This window comes from Caretta caretta, chromosome 5, assembly GCF_965140235.1.
Source record: "Caretta caretta isolate rCarCar2 chromosome 5, rCarCar1.hap1, whole genome shotgun sequence".
NCBI lineage: Eukaryota > Metazoa > Chordata > Testudines > Cheloniidae > Caretta > Caretta caretta.
Genome location: NC_134210.1, coordinates 102,314,450 through 102,338,943, shown reverse-complemented (window position 1 = coordinate 102,338,943; position 24,494 = coordinate 102,314,450). Strand labels below are relative to the sequence as shown.

The 24,494-nt window shown below is 45.0% G+C and overlaps 1 protein-coding gene across 1 annotated transcript; it reads left to right on the top strand.

Moving 5' to 3' along the window:
* Window positions 1-396: 396 nt before the first annotated feature.
* LOC142072030 (uncharacterized) lies at window positions 397-2,292 on the top strand. The gene is made up of 2 exons (XM_075128252.1): window positions 397-1,030; window positions 1,619-2,292. Exons 1-2 carry the CDS (start codon window positions 448-450, stop codon window positions 2,137-2,139), a joined length of 1,104 nt encoding a protein of 367 aa, XP_074984353.1. The 5' UTR covers window positions 397-447; the 3' UTR covers window positions 2,140-2,292.
* Window positions 2,293-24,494: the final 22,202 nt, after the last annotated feature.

The window sequence follows — 24,494 nt, the reverse complement described above, 5'->3', positions numbered from 1 at the left end:
TTCTTACTAGACAGAGGTTCACAGGGGCCCCCCATTTCACATAGCACTGATTAGTTATATCAACAAAGCAGCACCGGAGTGAACAGACTTAGCCCTGGTCTACACTAGGACTTTAGGTCGAATTTAGCAGTGTTAAATCGATGTAAACCTGCACCCGTCCACACAATGAAGCCCTTTATTTTGACTTAAAGGGCTCTTAAAATTGATTTCCTTACTCCACCCCTGACAAGTGGATTAGCGCTTAAATCGATGTTGCCGGCTCGAATTTGGGGTACTGTGGACACAATTCGATGGTATTGGCCTCCGGGAGCTATCCCAGAGTGCTCCATTCTGACCGCTCTGGACAGCACTCTCAACTCAGATGCACTGGCCAGGTAGACAGGAAAAGAACCGCGAACTTTTGAATCTCATTTCCTGTTTGGCCAGCGTGGCAAGCTGCAGGTGACCATGCAGAGCTCATCAGCACAGGTGACCATGATGGAGTCCCAGAATCGCAAAAGAGCTCCAGCATGGACCGAACGGGAGGTACGGGATCTGATCGCTGTTTGGGGAGAGGAATCCGTGCTATCAGAACTCCGTTCCAGTTTTCGAAATGCCAAAACCTTTGTGAAAATCTCCCAGGGCATGAAGGACAGAGGCCATAACAGGGACCCGAAGCAGTGCCGCGTGAAACTGAAGGAGCTGAGGCAAGCCTACCAGAAAACCAGAGAGGCGAACAGCCGCTCTGGGTCAGAGCCCCAAACATGCCGCTTCTATGATGAGCTGCATGCCATTTTAGGGGGTTCAGCCACCACTACCCCCGCCGTGTTGTTTGACTCCTTCAATGGAGATGGAGGCAATACGGAAGCAGGTTTTGGGGACAAAGAAGATGATGATGATGAGGAGGTTGTAGATAGCTCACAGCAAGCAAGCAGAGAAACCGGTTTTCCCGACAGCCAGGAACTGTTTCTCACCCTAGACCTGGAGCCAGTACCCCCCGAACCCACCCAAGGCTGCCTCCTGGACCCAGCAGGCGGAGAAGGGACCTCTGGTGAGTGTACCTTTTAAAATACTATACATGGTTTAAAAGCAAGCATGTGAAAGGATTACTTTGCCCTGGCATTTGCGGTTCTCCTAGATGTAGTCCTAAAGCCTTTGCAAAAGGTTTCTGGGGAGCGCAGCCTTATTGCGTCCTTCATGGTAGGACACTTTACCACTCCAGGCCAGTAACACGTACTCGGGAATCATTGTAGAACAAAGCATTGCAGTGTATGTTTGCTGGCATTCAAACAACATCCGTTCTTTATCTCTCTGTGTTATCCTCAGGAGAGTGAGATATAATTCATGGTCACCTGGTTGAAATAGAGTGCTTTTCTTCAGGGGACACTCAGAGGAGCCCATTCCTGCTGGGCTGTTTGCCTGTGGCTAAACAGAAATGTTCCCCGCTGTTAGCCACAGGGAGGGGGGAAGGTTGAGGGGGTAATCACGCGGTGGGAGGAGGCAAAATGCGACCTTGTAACGAAAGCACATGTGCTATGTATGTAATGTTAACAGCAAGGTTTACCCTGAAAGAGTGTAGCCACTGTTTTATAGAATGTGTCTTTTTAAATACCGCTGTCCCTTTTTTTTTCTCCACCAGCTGCATGTGTTTCAATGATCACAGGATCTTCTCCTTCCCAGAGGCTAGTGAAGCTTAGAAAGAAAAAAAAACGCACTCGCGATGAAATGTTCTCCGAGCTCATGCTGTCCTCCCACACTGACAGAGCACAGACAAATGCGTGGAGGCAAATAATGTCAGAGTGCAGGAAAGCACAAAATGACCGGGAGGAGAGGTGGCGGGCTGAAGAGAGTAAGTGGCGGGCTGAAGACAGGGCTGAAGCTCAAATGTGGTGGCAGCGTGATGAGAGGAGGCAGGATTCAATACTGAGGCTGCTGCAGGACCAAACCAGTATGCTCCAGTGTATGGTTGAGCTGCAGCAAAGGCAGCTGGAGCACAGACTGCCACTGCTGCCCCTGTGTAACCAACCGCCCTCCTCCCCAAGTTCCATAGCCTCCACACCCAGACGCCCAAGAACGCGGTGGGGGGGCCTCCGGCCAACCAGCCACTCCACCACAGAGGATTGCCCAAAAAAAAGAAGGCTGTCATTCAATAAATTTTAAAGTTGTAAACTTTTAAAGTGCTGTGCTTAAAGTGCTGTGTGGCATTTTCCTTCCCTCCTCCACCACCCCTCCTGGGCTACCTTGGTAGTCATCCCCCTGTTTGTGTGATGAATGAATAAAGAATGCATGAATGTGAAGCAACAATGACTTTATTGCCTCTGCAAGCGGTGATTGAAGGGAGGAGGGGAGGGTGGTTAGCTTACAGGGAAGTAGAGTGAACCAAGGGGCGGGGGGTTTCATCAAGGAGAAACAAACAGAACTTTCACACCGTAGCCTGGCCAGTCATGAAACTGTTTTTCAAAGCTTCTCTGATGCGTACCGCGCCCTCCTGTGCTCTTCTAACCGCCCTGGTGTCTGGCTGCGCGTAACCAGCAGCCAGGCGATTTGCCTCAACCTCCCACCCCGCCATAAACGTCTCCCCCTTACTCTCACAGATATTGTGGAGCACACAGCAAGCAGTAATAACGGTGGGAATATTGGTTTCGCTGAGGTCTAAGCGAGTCAGTAAACTGCGCCAGCGCGCCTTTAAACATCCAAATGCACATTCTACCACCATTCTGCACTTGCTCAGCCTGTAGTTGAACAGCTCCTGACTACTGTCCAGGCTGCCTGTGTACGGCTTCATGAGCCATGGCATTAAGGGGTAGGCTGGGTCCCCAAGGATACATATAGGCATTTCAACATCCCCAACAGTTATTTTCTGGTCTGGGAATAAAGTCCCTTCCTGCAGCTTTTGAAACAGACCAGAGTTCCTGAAGATGCGAGCATCATGCACCTTTCCCGGCCATCCCACGTTAATGTTGGTGAAACGTCCCCTGTGATCCACCAGAGCTTGCAGCACTATCGAAAAGTACCCCTTGCGGTTTATGTACTCGGCGGCTTGGTGCTCCGGTGCCAAGATAGGGATATGGGTTCCATCTATAGCCCCACCACAGTTAGGGAATCCCATTGCAGCAAAGCCATCCACTATGACCTGCACATTTCCCAGGGTCACTACCCTTGATATCAGCAGATCTTTGATTGCGTGGGCTACTTGCACCACAGCAGCCCCCACAGTAGATTTGCCCACTCCAAATTGATTCCCAACTGACCGGTAGCTGTCTGGCGTTGCAAGCTTCCACAGGGCTATCGCCACTCGCTTCTCAACTGTGAGGGCTGCTCTCATCTTGGTATTCATGCGCCTCAGGGCAGGGGAAAGCAAGTCACAAAGTTCCATGAAAGTGCCCTTACGCATGCGAAAGTTTCGCAGCCACTGGGAATCGTCCCAGACCTGCAACACTATGCGGTCCCACCAGTCTGTGCTTGTTTCCCGAGCCCAGAATCGGCGTTCCACAGCATGAACCTGCCCCATTAGCACCATGATGCATGCATTGGCAGGGCCCATGCTTTCAGAGAAATCTGTGTCCATGTCCTGATCACTCACGTGACCGCGCTGACGTCGCCTCCTCGCCCGGTATCGCTCTGCCAGGTTCTGGTGCTGCATATACTGCTGGATAATGCGTGTGGTGTTTAATGTGCTCCTAATTGCCAAAGTGAGCTGAGCGGCCTCCATGCTTGCCTTGGTATGGCGTCCGCACAGAAAAAAGGCGCGGAACGATTGTCTGCCGTTGCTCTGACGGAGGGAGGGGCGACTGACGACACGGCTTACAGGGTTGGCTTCAGGGAGCTAAAATCAACAAAGGGGGTGCCTGTACATCAAGGAGTATTTCAGGCAGGACTTCACGGAGGGTTCCAATAAGAAATGGTGCACCTAAGTTATCGTTCTTATTGGAACAAGGAGGTTAGCCTGGCCTCTGACTGATACATGCCTAGATTTACCTCGCTGCACCTTCTCTGTGAGTGACTGCAGTGTGACCTAGAGGAATGAGTCCCCTAGACAGGGGAGGAGGCAAATGAGTACAAAACAAATCTGGTCTATTTCTCGTTTTGACCCACTCCATCTATCTTTTACATCTTTGGCTGGCAGCAGATGGTGCAGAAGGACTGCATGCCATCCACATCTCATGGCTGCTCGGCAGAAGATGGTACAGTACGACTGCTAGCCATCCCCATCTCTTGCCTGCATGGCAGAAGATGGTGCAATATGACTGCTAGCAATCCTCATCTCTTGCCTGCCTGGCAGAAGATGGTACAGTACGACTGCTAGCTGTCCGTATCGCCTGCCCGCTCACCATAAGACGGTTCAATAGGACTGACTGCAGGACTAAAGAGAATGACCTGGTCAAGTCACTCCAAATTTAGTCCCTGCACCCATGTCTGCCCAGGCGCTCCCAGCCGACGTGGCCAGGAGCACCTCGGACACGACGAGGACGACTACCAATCGTATTGCACCGTCTGCTGCCAGAAGGCAATGGGTTGCTGCTACTGTGCAGCAAAGCCGTACCGCGTCTGCCAGCACCCAGGAGACATAGGGTGACGGTTACCTGAGTGGGCTCCATGCTTGCCGTGGTATGGTGTCTGCACAGGTAACTCAGGAAAAAAGGCGCGAAATGATTGTCTGCCCTTGCTTTCAAGGAGGGAGGGAGGGAACGGGGGCCTGACGATACGTACCCAGAACCACCCGCGACAATGTTTTAGCCCCATCAGAGTGCTCCATTGTGACTGCTCTGGACAGCACTCTCAGATGCCCGATTGTTTGCCGTTGCTCTGACGCCGGGAGGGGCGCTTACAGGGTTGGCTTCAGGGAGCTAAAATCAACAAAGGGGGTGGCTTTACATCTAGGAGTATTTCAGGCAGGACTTCACGGAGGGTTCCAATAAGAAATGGTGCACCTAAGTTATTGTCCTTATTGGAACAAGAAGGTTAGCCTGGCCTCTGATTGATACATGGCTAGATTTACCTCGCTGCACCTTCTCTGTGAGTGACTGCAGTGTGATCTAGAAGAATGAGTCCCCTAGACAGGGGAGGGGGGGAAGCAAATGAGTACAAAACAAATCTGGTCTATTTCTTGTTTTGATCCACTCCATCTATCTTTTACATCTTTGGCTGGCAGCAGACGGTGCAGAAGGACTGCATGCCATCCACATCTCATGGCTGCTCGGCAGAAGATGGTACAGTACGACTGCTAGCAGTCCGTATCGCCTGCCCGCTCACCATAAGACGGTTCAATAGGACTGACTGCAGGCAGGACTAAAGAGAATGACCTGGTCAAGTCACTCCAAATTTAGTCCCTGCACCCATGTCTGCCCAGGCGCTCCCAGCCGACGTGGCCAGGAACACCTCGGACAGGACGATGACGGCTACCAGTCGTACTGTACCGTCTGCTGCCACAAGGCAAGGGGTTGCTGCTACTGTGTAGCAATGCCGTACCACGTCTGCCAGCACCCAGGAGACATAGGGTGACGGTTACCTGAGCGGGCTCCATGCTTGCCGTGGTATGGCGTCTGCACAGGTAACTCAGGAAAAAAGGCGCGAAATGATTGTCTGCCCTTGCTTTCAAGGAGGGAGGGAGGGAACGGGGGCCTGACGATATGTACCCAGAACCACCCGCGACAATGTTTTAGCCCCATCAGGCATTGGGATCTCAACCCAGAATTCCAATGGGCAGCGGAGACTGCGGGAACTGTGGGATAGCTACCCACAGTGCAACGCTCCGGAAATCGACTCTAGCCTCGGTACTGTGGAAGCGCTCCGTCGAGTTAATGCACTTAATGCACTTCGAGCATTTTCTGTGGGGACACACACACTCGAATATATAAAACCGATTTCTAAAAAACCGACTTCTATAAATTCGACCTTATTCCGTAGTGTAGACATACCCTTAGAGACCAAATTACTCTTTCAATCCTGGAGCTAGACCCTCCAGGTCACAACTGAGGTGCAGGAGTGCGACTGGGGTACAGCTTGTATTACTACAGCCTATGATGCAATCTATTCTATACAGAGGATTTAATATTTCAGAAATAGATTACTTAATTTCATTCAGCATTGTCTGTCCAATATTTTCATGCCTGCTACATGCAATTTTTAAATATTCAATCAAAGAAAGTAAAGGAACGTTGCTTGTTTGCTGAGTATCAAAGATCAGAAAGGGCAAAAATATTAAATCACAATACAGTCAATGACAACTGCCATACAGAGACAACATAAAAGCAGAGGTTTGTACGGGGAATCTTCTTTGATTTAAAGTAAGAAGCTGACAATAACATGGTATCAAGATAAGCTTTTTCAAGAGGCTTCTTCTTGGGAGTCTGAGATCAAGTTTAGTCTCTCCTTTGTATACAAAAGATAGGTGGATTTTTTTAAAAGAGTAAATCTTCAGTATCCCAAGGGCAGATTCCTGTAGCTAAACTCCTTTTGTTTCTGCAGGCTCTTCTGACAGTAAAAGTGCTTGTAAATTACAGTCCAAATTGCAATTTCATGCCCTTTTAGAGACCACTCCCATCCAGGCATGCCAAGTTATCCAGAGTCATTGAGCCAGTTGGCAGGGCGATGCCTGTCAGTTCACTAACACTGCAGGCATGTAACCTGTTCTCCCTGCCTCCATCTGCCACATTCATTTTGGGTTGAGTAGGCATTATGCAAAGTAATAGCCTCTGTCCTTTCAAAAATAAGCATCATTCCCCCTTCAGTCTACCGTTGTTTGTATCACATACTATTGTATCCAGTTTTGATACCACACACAATGTTTTAATGAGTTATATGAAAAGGGAGGTAAAATATAAAGAGACCTGCCATCAATTTAGGTGGGAACATTGTGGACCATGAGCAAGCTATAGACCAGATGATCTATTAAATGTTTGTCCTTTACAGACCAGCAAATATTAGTTACATACTGAAAATCTAGGCATCAGTCCTCCCTTCGCATGGAAAAATGCAGAAGAGGAAAAGTCGATAGAAAATTCTCCTGGAGTTTCTGCTGAAAGTTTCCTCCTAGGCAGGGGCCTGAAGCACCGTGACTCAAGGAGGGGCTGGAGTCCCTAAACCCTGTGCAGGCAAATTCTTTGGATCCCAAGGCTTTTGTGTGAAACCTAGCCCCCTCCAGAGTTCTGCCACGCCTTCTTCTCCTACCTGGCAGAAGAATTTTCTTAGGATCTCTGTTCCCACTGACCTCCCTGGTGCAGGAGTTCAATCATCTGCATTGATTGCCTATGAAAAAATCCAGGGGCTCCAGAAGAGAATATGACATTGAGCACTGGCTCTGACCCCTTCCCCCAAATCCCACAGAACCCAGATTGCACATCACATATGCAGAGGGGCTTCTGCAGTCTCTTTAGGCAAGGTGGAGCACAGGACGGCCAGATTTTCAAAGTGAAAAATCAGGGATTTTTTACAAGGGGAGCAAATGATGTGTGTGGTCAAGCAGGTATGCCTGGGAGTGATCAGGGAGTGTGGGGAGAGAGAGAAGAGAAAAAGGGGTGTCCCTTCTTCCGCTTAGCCAAACAATCACCCTCTCCAGAAGAAAAATGAGAACATTGAATAATAAAGGGAAGCTTGGAAGAAAAATTATTCCCTGTATCCTTGAATGTTTTCTCCCAGTCCCAGGTCCTTCTAAAAACCTCTGATTTGCGTTTGGTTTTGTTTTTTATTCTTCTCCTTTGGCCACTAGGCTCTCTTCCACCTCTAGGGTTTTCTCTCTTTTTATCTTTTCCAGGCTTTTGTCTCCTTTTCTCCTTCTCTTCTGCTGGTTTCTCTCTCCCTGTCCTATGTGCCCTCCTCCCTCGATCACTTGCTCTAACTGTGTCTCTCTGTCAGTTACACTGGTTCAGACGGTTGGTGGCTCTTTCAATTGACCAGTCTGCAGGATTTATGAAACCAGGGACAAATAGTTTAAGAAAATCAGCAAAACAGGCCCTGTACACCGAGACTTTCCCTCTTTTCAAGGACATATTGTCACCCTGTGTGGAACTGGCTCTCTTTCACTTCTGCAGCTAATGGGACATTGCTGTGTTGCCCTCAGCTCCTCCCAGTGAGAGGAGCACCTGTGTACTACTTAGCTTGTACCTTATTGCACTCCTCTTAAAATAATGGGCCTCATTTTCATTTATATTAAAGCAGCTTAAATTGCTCTCACACCCATTTTAAGGCCTCTTTAATCTGCCAGAGTAAAGGGCCATGGTGTGAGTGAAAAATCAAGGCTACTGTGGTCATTACCTACCTCTTGAAATGACCCAGAGATACTTACTACTCTTTCTGAAAGAGGTGCTCTCAGCGATATTAGAGAGGAGGGATGTTCTTTTTGCTAAACCACAACACTGAGACTTGGGAGATTTCAAATATCTTCCCATCTTTCCCAATTACTTAGTGTGAGATATTGTGCCTTAGTTTTCCTCTCTCTAAAATATGGAAAATAGCACTTCCCAAGCTGACAGGAGTATTGTAAGGATTAATTCATACTATTTGTATAGCACTTAGGGACCCTCAGCTGGAAGGTGCTATAGACTGCTATGTTATATATTTAGGACATTGAGCTAATTTGTAATATTTTAAAAACAATAATTGTACATGCATCCAGAGCTGTGAAAAGGTGCATTTTTAAAATACTAAAATAAATAAGTGCCAGGTGTTAGTATTTCATATTTCTTCTACATTACCTATCAAGAAATTCTCTCTGAATTGCTGACTTCCTAGGCATCTCCTCAACTTCAGCACTTATTGTCCTCATATTTTGTGGCAACTTTAGGTTAAATATTTGCCTCTGTCAGTTTCTTCCCACTTTGGCTCATGTAGGGTTTCCATTAGGTCTTCCCTTTAATTTCCATTTTTTCCTACAGGCAAAAGGATTAAATCTGATTATTCTTCTTCATAATTATAACCGCCCTCATGCCCTTCCCTCCAAAGTACCTGTTACATTATCCCAGAGTGGGTGATAAGCATGAGCTGACAGACAGCTGGGGCTAGAGTTGACTGTGCCAGAGACAATTGCAACCCTTTCTCTCAGAGGATTTTTCAGATCCATAATTTCCATTCAGTGCCACTGTACCAGGGACTACAAAGTGGCAAAAATGCCTGAGCCTTGACTACATTATAGTCAAGGCCCCAAGTACTCAACTTCAATCAAGCCCTAAGTTCTGTTGCAAGGTCCTGCAAAACACTGCTGAAGATACTGAAAATTCTGCTGCAGCCTCAGATGAGTTATTTTTAAAACACTTTTATTGAATTCAATGTGAAATGAGTAATACAGTCAGTACAATAACCCTTGTTTTATTTAGTTTGATATTATATTATATTATTATATTCAATTTATTTTATGGTGTCCCTTCATTTTCAGGTTCCTGTAAGCTGAAGACTGTCATCTTTAGGTTTCAGAATTAACAATCCCTCAAGATGGATGGGGAGGTTCACTCCTTTGGCTGCTTTTTCAGACTATTTGCAACCTCAGAAAGGCATTGTTGTTTCACACAGTTCATCTTTTCATAGTTATCTCTGCAACCATTAGGGCTAGAAACATAATTTTGCTTTTAAATGAGAGCTGAGATTCTGAAACACAATTCTGAAGAAAATGAATTCTAAGCAAAATACTCTTATGTAGTATTTATTTATTTAGATTTACACACTTATTTTATAAAAAGGAGTGCCTATGCTTTGCTCTAGGTGCTTCTTGGCACATTTTAAGCACACCCAGCCCAAAAACCTCAAGATGCCACAAAGGCTACAAGTAGTGAGGCAGAGCTTAATAGGTGACAACAGTTATTCCATCACAGGCATCAAGTATGAAAGCATCTCAGTTGAGTCTAACATTAAAAAAGTGTAGAAGAACCATCAAAATATGAATGTGCCTTCCTGGTTAACAACATTGTTGTCACCCTTGTGATTTTTCTCCCTTTCTCCCACCAAGACCCGTGTCTGTTCATGACCGTATGCTGGTAAATCAAGATTGTATGCTCTTCAGGCAGGGATCATCAGTGAAATCTTGGCGCTAGTGAAATTAATGGCAAAGCTCCCATTAATTTCTATGGAGCCATGTCCTTTACTTGTTTTCTGAAATCTTTGGGTGCTCCAAAATTATAAATAAGTTTTGCTATTTTGAGGTTAGTATTTCTCTAAATGTTTTTAACAAACAATGTAGCTATTAGCTTTACAGGTGATTTCTCCCTAGATTATGCCAGGTCTAGATATTTAGGGAACTATTCTCTGCTGGTGTAACTCTACTGAAGTCAATGAGAATTTGGCCCTTAAGTGTATAGCTTTTGTCAATGTGGCATCCATGATCACAAAATATTTCATGCCTAAATGGTGGGGACTCCTCAAACACTCAACTCCAATCAGATCCAGACATGCCACCTCTGCCAGTTCCCATTCACCCCTACAGCAACCTTGCTATTGCCCAGCTACTGTCAACATCTACAGAAGCAGTTTGGAATGTTTTGCTTCCTGATATCTAGTTGTTACCACAGTAGTGAGCACTGATAAGCTTTATTCAAGAAAGACTAATAGATTTTAAGGCCAGAAGGGACCATTACAAATGTCTGATCTGACCTCCTGCATAACAGAGGCCATATAACCAAACCAAATAATTTCTGCATCAAGCCCATAACTTCTGTTTAAACTATGTTCCAGGTGCCATCTTCTCCACAAAGGAAGATTTTATATCAGAAAGGGGATAGTCCAGGGGTGGGCAAACTTTTTGGCCCAAGGACCACATCTGGGTATGGAAATTGTATGACGGGCCATGAACGCTCACGAAATTGGGGGTTAGGCTGTGGGCTCTGGCTGGGGGTGCGGGCTCGGGGTAGGGCCAGAAATGTGGAGTTCACGGTGCGGGAGAGGGCTCTGGGCAGGGGTTTGGGTGCAGGGGGGGTGAGGGCTCCAGCTGGGGGTGTGGGCTCTGAGGTGGGGCTGGGGATGAGGGGTTGGAAGTGCAGGAGGATGCTCTGGGCTGGGATTGAGGGGTTCGGAGGGTGGGACGGGGATCAGGGCTGGAGCAAGGGGGTGGGGCATGGGAAGGGGTCAGGGGTGCAGGCTCTGGGTCGCGTTTACCTCAAGCAGCTCCCAGAAGCAGCAGCATGTCCCCCCTCCGGCTCCTACATAGAGGTGCAGCCAGGCGGCTCTGCATGCTGCCCTGTCTGCAGGCGCTTGGGGTGGGGGCATCGTGCGAAGCCCCCTGGCTGCCTCTACATGTAGGAGCTGGAGTGGGGACATGCTGCTGCTTCCAGGAGCTGTGCGGAGTGGGGCAAGCCCTGGACCCCACTCCCCAGCAGGAGCTCAGAGGATGGAGTAAAACGTCTGGAGGGCCGGATGCAGCCCCCAGGCCGTAGTTTGCTTACTCCTGGGGTAGTCAGTCTTTTTTTTTGCTCATTATACAATTTATCACTAATTGCTACAGTGATTACTATATGAAAGCAAAGATAAGGGCATCTACTGCTATTCAGAAGAATCAGAATTGGATTCCTTTTTATGAGAATGAAGTTTGGGAATCTTTGGTATGTGTTCTCCATAAAGAACAGGACACATAGAATGACTTTCCATGGCAAGGGGAAAAAAGAGTTAGCACTTTGATCATTATTAATGGTTTTGTACAAAACCCTAAGTATGCATCTTATAGTGAACATTATGCACTGGCTCCTGAGAGATGGACTAGGTGCCTTAACAGAGCTTTTCCAGGCTCCCTTCTACTACCCATTTGTATCACATACACTTTACTTGCAGCTTCATAAAAGTAGAATTCATGCTTTACTACTAAGGGTAGGAACCCATGATATTTTTTCTAATAAAGAATTTATTTCCAAAGTGATTTTATATTAAAGGACCATGTCATGTTAGAATGGAAGTGGTATTAGCTGGTCTTTTTGAAATTCCTCCTTCAATACAAGAGAAATATGAAATTAACAGACATCAAAGAAATCAGTTTTCTTCCTCGCTAATAAACATCAGTTCAAAACATGTAGTTGGGAGCTCCACAGTGTTTCTGCTTCTGTTTATACTATTTTCATTTTTACTTAGAAATGGTGTTTGTATAGAAAGCTGGTTCCACTGGAAATTGAACTATTATACTGATGCAGTAATGACCAATGGAGAGACCATTTTCTGGCACTTAATGAACAACTGGAGGAGTTGAGAGCCCTTAACACAGGTGGTCATTAACTGTCAGGAAATACCTGACCCAAAAGTCATTATTTACTGATAAGTGTCCAACCAGAAGGTCAATATATAGAAGACAAAATAATGTAATTACCTTTTTATGTGTTGAAAAGTTAAAAGTTGAATTGTATGTTGCCATAGATACAGTATTCTCTTCACATACGGTGTTGGATATGTCCTAGCAACCAAACATTACCCAATATTACCCAACAGAAAGCAGGACTTCACTCTCAGTGTTCCATTGCATTTTTGTTTACCCATGAGCCAGTGGGGAAGGCAATCACATTGCAAACACACTTCTCCTCACTCTGCTTTCAAAGGCTTTGCCCCTGGACTCTGAGGAAACAACTTTCACAGGGGTTAGGTTTGACCAAGTTTGGAGTTCAAATTTAGAAGGACTTTGTTTTAGAAGATGTTCTAGAAGCATCTCCTAGAAATTCTGAGAACCCTTTTAATTTGGGTTTTCTATGAAGCAATATGGTATTTATTGATCCATGCAGTCAAACACCACCATCAGAGAACTGTTTAAACCAGTGGTTCCCAAACTTGTTCTACCGCTTGTGCAGGGAAAGCCCCTGGCGGGCTGGGCCGTTTGTTTACCTGCCGCGTCCACAGGTTCAGCCGATCGCGGCTCCCAGTGGCCGTGGTTCGCTGCTCCAGGCCAATGGAGCTGCTGGAAGCGGCGGCCAGTACGTCCCTCGGCCCGCGCCACTTCCAGTAGCTCCCATTGGCCTGGAGCAGTGAACCGCGGCCACTGGGAGCGGTGATTGGCTGAACCTGCGGACGCAGCAGCTAAAAAAACTGGCCCGGCCCACCAGGGGCTTTCCCTGCACAAGCGGCAGAACAAGTTTGGGAACCACTGGTAAAGGAAAGTGTTTTCAAAGAACTTAAAGGTTCTGAAAGGTTAATGATAATGGTTTTACATTGTACTTCCATTGAAATGACTTAAACAAGATGCCACAGCCATTCGTCCTGATTTGGTATAATCACCAATTCATAGAACACTCTATTTTAATAGTGGTGTCTAGGGAGTTGCAGAGCTTCCACAAGTCTGTCATCCAACTGGACAGGCCCATGAATTTTAGAGGAAGTACTATCTGCATTGGGATAGGGATGGAGCTTGTTGCTTGCTCAGCACTGGTAACAGAGGAGTTGTGAGATGTCTGGAATCTGCACCAAGAGGTGGTGAAGCATTTCATATACTGTCTGCATGTATGACAGCTAAGCAGGGACTGGAAGCAGTTAGAGGAGCAGTCAGAAGAAACATAACACTGAGACATGTAGAGGTGTAAACAATATTGCTAAATCATCTTAAGGTATGTCCATTATACAGAATTACTGTCCCCATTAACAACATAGTCACTAAGCATCATTAGGCATCAACTGGTTCTTTGGGTCATGTTTTGGTTGAGACAGTTTCCTGATAAAGCATCTGCCTGATTAAGTGAACTATACTGTATTAAAAATTATCACCTTCCTTTTTTCTTAAGAAAGAAAATGGCTTATAAAGACTCAGCAGCATTAAAATAAATAAATAGATAGATAAAATGCTTGCAGTTCTCCTTGAAATGCATAAACCTTCTGACATTTTCTCCAGGTCAGAGACACTGCATGCAAATACCTGTCTGTCTATTTATGTTCTGCCACTCAGTCAGTGAGGCAAAAAGAGCTGGAATCAATCCCTGACTTGGGATAATTGCTCAGCAAATAGGATACACATAATCCATTTTCATTTTTAATACTTCAGTTAGGAGTCAGGTACTGCATTTTATTTTTTATAATGAGTACTGTGTTATAACAGATTTGTAGAATTTGCAGTATGTGACATCACTGACATCTGTAGAATTCCTGTCACGTGTACCAGAGTAGGATTAAATATAAGTACATTGCTGTAAGAGAGTGGGTATAAAAGTATAATATTGCAATATATTCCTATTTTACTGTAGATGCTATTACACCATAAATATTGCCTATATCTCAGTTTACCTATTAATTCTTCTGGTAGCTATATTTGTTACTGTTTTATTTATCAATGAATCTTTAGTCTTTCTGTTGTGTTACCCCTCTGTCAGTTACAGAAGGTTGCTGTACTGTGAGTTTCCACTCTGGTGATTGCGCTCAAGGTCCCCCCGCAGCCCCACTCCCCAATCCCACTGATTTGACAAAGTCAGTTCTAACGGCACACAGTAACGGTGAAGTGTTGGGGTTATCAGGGGATGAAATGAATAACTTAAATCCTGTTGTACACTATAGCACAAGAAAATCTTAGCTTCTGTACTATTCAGGAAGCAACTTGGTTGATCTATGGAAATCATGATTTGCCTTGATCCATGGGTGTATCCCCCAGGAGAGCAACTCAGGGATGAAAATGTCATTTAAATAAATCTCTCCACCCTCTATGTAGTTTACATTCAGACTTTGAAGCACACATAGAAACTAAATTTTCTGATTTAAATAAAGATTCATTCATAACTGGCACGATTCTCCTGACTGCTAGACTGCTGACTTGCAGCTGACTAGGAACTGTCCTCATAAATACTTTTAAAATACAAGTTTTTAAGATGCTGATCTGCCTTCAATCAGGAGAGCACCCTGTCCTTGGAAGCGTGCTTCAAAGACTGGATTTGAAACCTTTAACCTCAAGAACATTGGTCCCCATTCAATCCAATCAGTAATGATAAAGTATTTCTATCTGAGGTGGTCTGTGTGAAATGAGTGTGGAGCATTCTGAGCTCCGGGTGGACAGGTCTCCACCCTCCAAAAATCATCATAAAAACTAGCACTTAATTGGCACTCTCAGCAGGTAGGACAAGAATTGAAAACCTTGAATGCGCAACTACGTTTCTCACATCTAGAGTGGTCCTTTCAGGTCAGGACTAGGACTTGTGTAGGATGGCATTGAGAAGGTGGTTCTGCTGAGCCTGTGCTGAATGTATTCAGTAGATAGAGATATTCATGCTCTTTTCACATGCACAAAAAACCCTGTAGTTGGAAAATCAAAATGAAACAATAAGAGAAAATCCATTATGCCCTGGTCCAAATTTTAGGCTGAAAATATTAATCTTTTTATCTCACGTTTTAAGGCTTCCCGTAATTTCTGGATGAGGGTTGTTGCCGATCAGCCTCACAAAGCTATGTGCTTGTATTGATCTTAATGGAACCTATTGAACATGTTCCACTGGTTCCATGTGAAAAAGTCCCAGCGACTATCATCAAAATATAGGGAAGTGGGAAAGGCCAAAATTTAGATTTTCCTTTGGTTCAGGTGTATTGATATGAGGCTCAGAGACTAAGATCCCTAGCTCAAGCAGGAAGATGTTTGTCTCCCCTGAATTGGTTCTAGGTTCCATGCTAATCGCCAGAGCCCTCCACAATGCAGATGGGGACACTCCACATTTATGTCTAAATAACAGAGCCCATGCAGTGATAGAAGAACAGCACAAAAATTTATTTGAACCATACAGAGATCTAGAAATTACAAAGTGCACTTATTTAAATCCAAGTACAGTACTTCCCAATCAGCTTGGTACAAAAAGAAAACAGGATGATCAAGAGATTATTGTTTCATCTCCAATAACCTGCTGTTCATTAGCAAAACTAAATATTCTGATCCAGCCACTCTAAAGCAGTGGCCTTTTCATAGAAACAATAAGAGAAATAGTGTATATGAAAGCATGTTTCTCTCACAATGTGACTGAAAAAGGAAGGGAATGAAAAGTGTTTCGCAGTTGAACTAAATCATCCTTAGCACAACTTTCATCAGCAAGATACTTCTGTTATAGGAGGCTCTAAGAAGCATTATACCCTATAATACGTAGGGCTCTTTGCTAGCTGCATTCACAAACAAGAAGCAACAGGGTAAAAAATAAGTTAGTTGAGAAAGTTAATTTAGGAATATATGTTAAAAATTGCTCTGTTCCTAAATTCTTAGCAGCCCAGCTCACAAGAGTCGGAGGTATGTGCATTCTCATATTTTTGGATGGTGTAGCCCACCTCTCTGCTGGCACATGCAGCCTGCTTCACCAGAACGTGCAGAGGAGGGTGGGACAATGGCACTGCCTACTCTCCATCCCATTGAGGGGATACGCAAGAGTAGTACCTGTGCTCAGAGATGTATAGGGTACAGCTTTGTGTCTGGGCCTTGGACAAACTTAAGGCTACAAGGGGGAGATGCTCCCTCCCCTATACACAAACATGTGAGTGCACACTCAATGGCCAAGCACAATCTTGCCCCTAATGGAGCAAGATGAAGAGTGTGTAACCTGCCAGTAAGTTTCTTCAGTAAAAGGTGTTCTCCCTGCTGCAATGCTCTGGTGTGCTGGCTTCTGCTCCTCTCTCACTCTTTCTCTATGATGATCCAGTCAAGGTGGAGGCAGCAAAAGGAGAACAGCAAGATGATTTCACTGCACAATAGGAGTCAATGTGACTAGTGCTCAGGGTAGTTCAAAGCATGCAAGGGCCTGGGTTATTGTCAAGGTTCCTCCCCCACTCTGAACTCTAGGGTACAGATGTGGGGACCTGCATGAAAAACCTCCTAAGCTTATCTTTACCAGCTTAGGTCAAAACTTCCCCAAGGTACAAAATATTCCACCCGTTGTCCTTGGACTGGCCGCTACCACCACCAAACTAATACTGGTTACTGGGGAAGAGCTGTTTGGACGCGTCCTTCCCCCCAAAATACTTCCCAAAACCTTGCACCCCACTTCCTGGACAAGGTTTGGTAAAAAGCCTCACCAATTTGCCTAGGTGACTACAGACCCAGACCCTTGGATCTTAAGAACAATGAACAATCCTCCCAACACTTGCACCCCCCCTTTCCTGGGAAATGTTGGATAAAAAGCCTCACCAATTTGCATAGGTGACCACAGACCCGAACCCTTGGATCTGAGAACAATGAAAAAGCATTCAGTTTTTTACAAGAAGACTTTTAATAAAAAATAGAAGTAAATAGAAATAAAGAAATCCCCCCTGTAAAATCAGGATGGTAGATATCTTACAGGGTAATTAGATTCAAAAACATAGAGAACCCCTCTAGGCAAAACCTTAAGTTACAAAAAAGATACACAGACAGAAATAGTTATTCTATTCAGCACAATTCTTTTCTCAGCCATTTAAAGAAATCATAATCTAACACATACCTAGCTAGATTACTTACTAAAAGTTCTAAGATTCCATTCCTGGTCTATCCCCGGCAAAGACCCAGCATACAGACAGACACAGACCCTTTGTTTCTCTCCCTCCTCCCAGCTTTTGAAAGTATCTTGTCTCCTCATTGGTCATTTTGGTCAGGTGCCAGCGAGGTTACCTTTAGCTTCTTAACCCTTTACAGGTGAGAGGAGCTTTCCCCTGGCCAGGAGGGATTTCAAAGGGGTTTACCCTTCCCTTTATATTTATGACAGTTATGTTATCACAGGAATGATGTCTGTGGAGGAACCAGGTGCTTTAGTCCAGGCAGACCCAAGAGTTTGGATCTGAGGTTGTCTGTGATTCAGTGAGAGCAGGAGCAGCCAATGTATCTCTCCATTTTGCCAGCCTCTCGACTCTGTCTTGACTGCCCAGTGGGATAAAGATTTTCAAATTCAGTAAGTCAACAGGGAGTTCGTAGTAGAGCCATTCACCTTCTGCACAGAAAGTCAAATAAGTCAAGCAGTTCAGATGCCTTTATAATATAAACAGAAAGAGCTGCATGTCCTCTAGGCAGCCTAAGGAGCCTATTCACCATCTCTCCTCAGCTTTAGAGAGCCACACATTTATCCTCTGGCCATAGAACTGGAGGCATGACCAAGGGTTCAGATAAAACAGCCGGTCAGCCAAGCTTGCCAACAAGTGCACTAATGCAGACGTTTGAGGCAGGCTCCCTGAAGTAACCTACAGCTTGCTCCCATGCATTTCAAACTTTGCACCAAAGAGAAGTCATCAGGCCTCAATCACATCTGCATGCAGCCAGCACTTTTGATCCACAGCCATACACCCCCTGCTGGAGGTCGGGGCACTCAGCTGCACTGAGATATTATACGGTGCTGACCACCACTACACAGCAGTTCACAGCCATCCCTGGGCATGTAGGTAAGTGTTGTGCCACAATGCTCCCCACTCCAAGAACTAAGTCAGTGTGTTATCCAGGGAGTTTGGCAGACCACTTGGGTAAATAAATGAGCACAGTATTGGCCAGGGCTTGTACCGTATGTATGTACCTGTTGATCAAAAGATCTCATATCTCTCTGCCCATATTTGAAACCCTTTTTCTGTTAGCTATTGATAAACCCCACTCTGGTTTTTCAATTATGGATGATGTGCAGAGAGCTCATCTGACCAGCTCCATTCATAGTTCACACCAAAATGCCTTTGGCAACATAGAGTTGATCTGGGTTCTAATCCCAGCTCTGCTACTGACCTATTGAGCGACCTTGGGCAAGTCACTTATGTGCCTCTGTGTCCTCTCCTACTCTTTGTCTGTCTTGTCTACATAGATTGTAAGCTCTTTAGGGCAGGGACTGGCTCTTTCTATCTGTTTCTACAGTGCCTAGCATACAGGGCCACAAACCTCTAGGCACCACAGTAAAACAAAATAGTAATCAAATAATAAAGAAACAGTGTGAGAAACAATAGTATTCCAGTGAGTTTTCTGATGTTAACTCATTGCAGACCAACATTTCAGAATAAGGGTCTTTCAGCTACAGGTACAAAATTTCCAAAGAGCCAAATGACAGATTTTAAAGTGCTCAGCACCCAAAATTGGGCCAGATTTTCAAGAGAGCTCAGTTCCCATTTAGGCACCTAAATAAGAGCCAGATTTTTACAATTGTTCAGTGCCCAGTGGCTCCCATAATGACATTTATGGCCCAAAGGGCTGAGTGCTTTTGAAAATCTGCCCACTTATTTTGGTGCCTAAAGGAAAGCTGGGTTCTTTTGAAAATCTGGCCCTAAGTATCCTTTCACATCAGGTCATTAGTTTTAGTGACTCCAATCCAGCTGCACTGACAGTATTAAATCCCTGTCTTTTCCCCTCCCCCTCCCTCTCTGAGTTTTGATATGATTCGGATGCTCTGTATTATCAGATTACTTTTTTTTATTATGTTTTCAAGGAATATCAAGAGACATGCATAGTCTAGGTTGTTGCACAGCAAACTGCCCTACTGAGCTCTGCCAATTTACCCTTCCAGATTGTCCTGCAAGATCCAGCAGTCTGCTTCAGATTACCAGTCAAGCTGACTCATGTCAAATATTACAAACATCTACTAAAACTAGGTTGAGACCTCCAAATTCATTGTCACCTGTGATGGAAGTCAAGGTCCTCCACTGCCCCAGATTTGCAGTCCTGCTGAAAAGAAATGAAAAGGCAGTGGTTTGAGGAAGGCTAGTCATCAAGTGGTGCAAAAGGTTGTCCAAAAATTCAGTCTTTCTATCTGCTGTATCACCATGTTAAAGCAAAACCTATTGATCCTGCATGCTTCTTGTATTGCACAGGTGCACAGACTCAGTTTGTAGTCAGAGATGAAGATCAGAAATTCTCAAAGAGTGTGTGAAGGCATGATAATCCCAAAGAAAATGTGGATGATTGTTTTTTCTTAATGAAAATTGAGGTGATGTACAGAATGCAGGAAACAAATTTATTTAATGGCAATACTGAATACAAAAATGAAGCCCAGTGGGCAAGATGATCTGGCACAGATGTCAAAACAACCTGCAGGGCTGTGTGCACTAAAACAGTTAAGCTCTGAGCTTCATTGTTGTTGTTGGGGTTAAAAACTCCAGAGTATTTGGTTCCTTGCTACAGATGGGTCCAAACCAAAACTCTGGAAATGTGGGTGGCTTTGGAAGCTCAGTTAAAAGGTAGCCCCCTGGGAAGGTTTTTTGTTGTTGTTCATTCTGTTATAGGAGAGGGATGCGTCTCCAAAACGGAAGTATCCTACTATGCCATTCCTTCATCTCATTTCCTCAAGCCCCCTTGCTGTGTGACCATGTGACACACAGTCATTCGATGAGAATTGAGATGGATATTGGCAGTTGGGGAGCTGTTGTTCCTGCTTATGTATGCAAAGGACATAATTGCTAAATGCTTCATCTGTTGTAATTTACACATCCACACACAGCATAGATAAGGGCATTCTTCTTATGTAGACACAATGCCTGACAACTTCTTTATTGTTTGTATTGCAGTAGCCCCTAGGTCTCAACTCAGATCAGGCCCCACTCTCCTACGTGCTGTACAAGCACTTAGTAAGAGATGATCCCTGCCCCAAATAGCTTACAATCTAGTTAAACAAGAAAGACTAAGGGTGGAAGCAAGAAATTATTTTTATCATCATCCCCCTATTACAAACAGAGAATGGAGTCAGATAGATTTAGTGACTTGGCCAAGGTCATACAGGGAGTCTGTAGCAGAGCTGGGAATTGAACCATTCTGTATCCCAGACTTAATCACAAAACCACCCTTTTCCTAAATTACAAATAGGGCCAAGCAAGTGCTTTGCTGTTTCAAAATAATTTGTCTGGAATAAAACAAAGGAGAAGGTCTTTTACTTAAGACAGAACATGAGTAGTAAAAAGAAAAGGAGTACTTGTGGCACCTTAGAGACTAACCAATTTATTTGAACATGAGCTTTCGTGAGCTACAGCTCACTTCATCGGATGCATACCGTGGAAACTGCAGAAGACATTATATACACACAGAGACCATGAAACAATACCTCCTCCCACCCCACTCTCCTGCTGGTAATAGCTTATCTAAAGTGATCATCAAGTTGGGCCATTTCCAGCACAAATCCAGGTTTTCTCACCCTCCGCCCCCGCCCCCCCCCCCCAACTCACTCTCCTGCTGGTAATAGCCCATCCAAAGTGACCACTCTCTTCACAATGTGTATGATAATCAAGGTGGGCCATTTCCTGCACAAATCCAGGTTCTCTCACTCCCTCACCCCCCTCCAAAAACCACACACACAAACTCACTCTCCTGCTGGTAATAGCTTATCCAAAGTGACCACTCTCCCTACAATGTGCATGATAATCAAGGTGGGCCATTTCCAGCACAAGTACTCCTTTTCTTTTTGCGAATACAGACTAACACGGCTGTTACTCTGAAACCTGTCATTATGCAAGGCACTGCATTTAGCCGTATGGAGTGGAAATCTATCAACTGCATGAAAACACTTGTACAGATACAGACAGACATCATCTTCCTTTCCAAATGCAAACAGATGGACATCGTACCAAAAGGACTGAAGGTAAAAAATCCATTACAATCTACATACCACACAGACTATGCTGACAGCTTGTGCCACACGCTCTCAAAGAAACTGCAGAATCACCTGATCAACATCCTCTACAGCAAACAGGGAAAGATTAAGAATGAGCTCTCAAAAATGGATACTCTCATAAAAAACCAACCTTCCACACAAACTTCCTCATGGCTGGATTTTACTAAAACTAGACAAGCCATTTACAACGCACACTTTGCTTCTCTACAAAAGAAAAAGGACACTAAACTTTCTAAACTACTACATGCTACAAGGGGCCACAGCAATGGTTCCCTCAACCCGCCCAGCAATATTGTTAACCTATCCAACTATACTCTCAGCCCAGCAGAAGCAGCTGTCCTATCTCGGGGCCTCTCCTTCTACCCCTCCACCCCCAAGAACATGATACAGTTCTGTGGTGACCTAGAATCCTATTTTCGACGTCTCCGACTCAAGGAATATTTCCAAAATACCTCTGAACAACATACTAATCCACAGAAGCCTCCCTACCAACACTACAAAAAAGAAGGATTCTAGGTGGACTCCTCCTGAAGGTCGAAACAGCAGACTGGACTTCTACATAGAGTGCTTCCGCCGACGTGCATGGGCTGAAATTGTGGAAAAGCAGCATCACTTACCCCATAACCTCAGCCATGCGGAACGCAATGCCATCCACAGCCTCAGAAACAACTCTGACATCATAATCAAAAAGGCTGACAAAGGAGGTGCTGTTGTCATCATGAATAGGTCGGAATAAGAACAAGAGGCTGCTCGGCAGCTCTCCAACACCACTTTCTACAAGCCATTACCCTATGATCCCACTGAGAGTTACCAAAAGCAACTACAGCATTTGCTCAAGAAACTTCCTGAAAAAGCACAAGTTCAAATCCGCACAGACACACCCCTGGAACCCCGACCTGGGATATTCTATCTACTACCCAAGATCCATAAACCTGGAAATCCTGGGCGCCCCATCATTTCAGGCATTGGCACCCTGACAGCAGGATTGTCTGGCTATGTAGACTCCCTCCTCAGGCCCTACGCTACCAGCACTCCCAGCTACCTTCGAGACACCACTGACTTCCTGAGGAAACTTCAATCCATCGGTGATCTTCCTGATAACACCATCCTGGCCACTATGGATGTAGAAGCCCTCTACACCAACATTCCACACAAAGATGGACTACAAGCCGTCAAGAACACTATCCCCGATAATGTCACGGCTAACCTGGTGGCTGAACTTTGTGACTTTGTCCTCACCCATAACTATTTTACATTTGGGGACAATGTATACCTTCAGATCAGCGGCACTGCTATGGGTATCCGTATGGCCCCACAGTATGCCAACATTTTTATGGCTGACTTAGAACAACGCTTCCTCAGCTCTCATCCCCTAAAGCCCCTACTCTACTTGCGCTATATTGATGACATCTTCATCATCTGGACCCATGGAAAAGAAGCCCTTGAGGAATTCCACCATGATTTCAACAATTTCCATCCCACCATCAACCTCAGCCTAGGTCCAGTCCACACAAGAGATCCACTTCCCGGACACTACAGTGCTAATAAACAATGGTCACATAAACACCACCCTATACCGGAAACCTACTGACCGCTATTCCTACCTACATGCCTCCAGCTTTCACCCTGACCACACCACACGATCCAACGTCTACAGCCAAGCTCTGCGATACAACCGCATTTGCTCCAACCCCTCAGACAGAGACAAACACCTACAAGATCTCTGTCAAGCTTTCTTACAACTACAATACCCACCTGTGGAAGTGAAGAAACAGATTGATAGAGCCAGAAGAGTTCCCAGAAGTTACCTACTACAGGACAGGCCTAACAAAGAAAATAACAGAACGCCACTAGCCGTCACCTTCAGCCCCCAACTAAAACCCCTCCAACGCATTATTAAGGATCTACAACCTATCCTGAAGGATGATGACCCAACACTCTCACAAATCTTGGGAGACAGGCCAGTCCTTGCCTACAGACAGCCCCGCAACCTGAAGCAAATACTCACCAACAACCACATACCACACAACAGAACCACTAACCCAGGAACCTATCCTTGCAACAAAGCCCGTTGCCAACTGTGCCCACATATCTATTCAGGGGACACCATCACAGGGCCTAATAACATCAGCCACACTATCAGAGGCTCGTTCACCTGCACATCCACCAATGTGATATATGCCATCATGTGCCAGCAATGCCCCTCTGCCATGTACATTGGTCAAACTGGACAGTCTCTACATAAAAGAATAAATGGACACAAATCAGATGTCAAGAATTATAACATTCATAAACCAGTCGGAGAACACTTCAATCTCTCTGGTCACTCAATCACAGACATGAAGGTCGCTATCTTAAAACAAAAAAACTTCAAATCCAGACTCCAGCGAGAAACTGCTGAATTGGAATTCATTTGCAAATTGGATACTATTAATTTAGGCTTAAATAGAGACTGGGAGTGGCTAACTCATTATGCAAGGTAGCCTATTTCCCCTTGTTTTTTCCTAACCCCCCCCCCAGACATTCTGGTTAAACTTGGATTTAAACTTGGAGAGTGGTCAGTTTGGATGAGCTATTGCCAGCAGGAGAGTGAGTTTGTGTGTGTGTGTGTGTTTCCGGGGGGAGGGGTGAGAAAACCTGGATTTGTGCTGGAAATGGCCCAACTTGATGATCACTTTAGATAAACTATTACCAGCAGGAGAGTGGGGTGGGAGGAGGTATTGTTTCATGGTCTCTGTGTGTATATAATGTCTTCTGCAGTTTCCACGGTATGCATCCGATGAAGTGAGCTGTAGCTCACGAAAGCTCATGCTCAAATAAATTGGTTAGTCTCTAAGGTGCCACAAGTACTCCTTTTCTTTTTGCGAATACAGACTAACACGGCTGTTACTCTGAAACCTAACATGAGTAGTGTTTCCATTCATAGTGTCCCCACTGAGTATTTTGACTTTTAATGTCAAGGGCAATTGACTTCTCATAATCTGTGGGGATCAGAATCGAAGCAAAGATTTCCCCTCTTCTTTACTTTCTTCATTTATCTAGACACCATTTTAATTTCCTTCATCCCACCAGGATGTA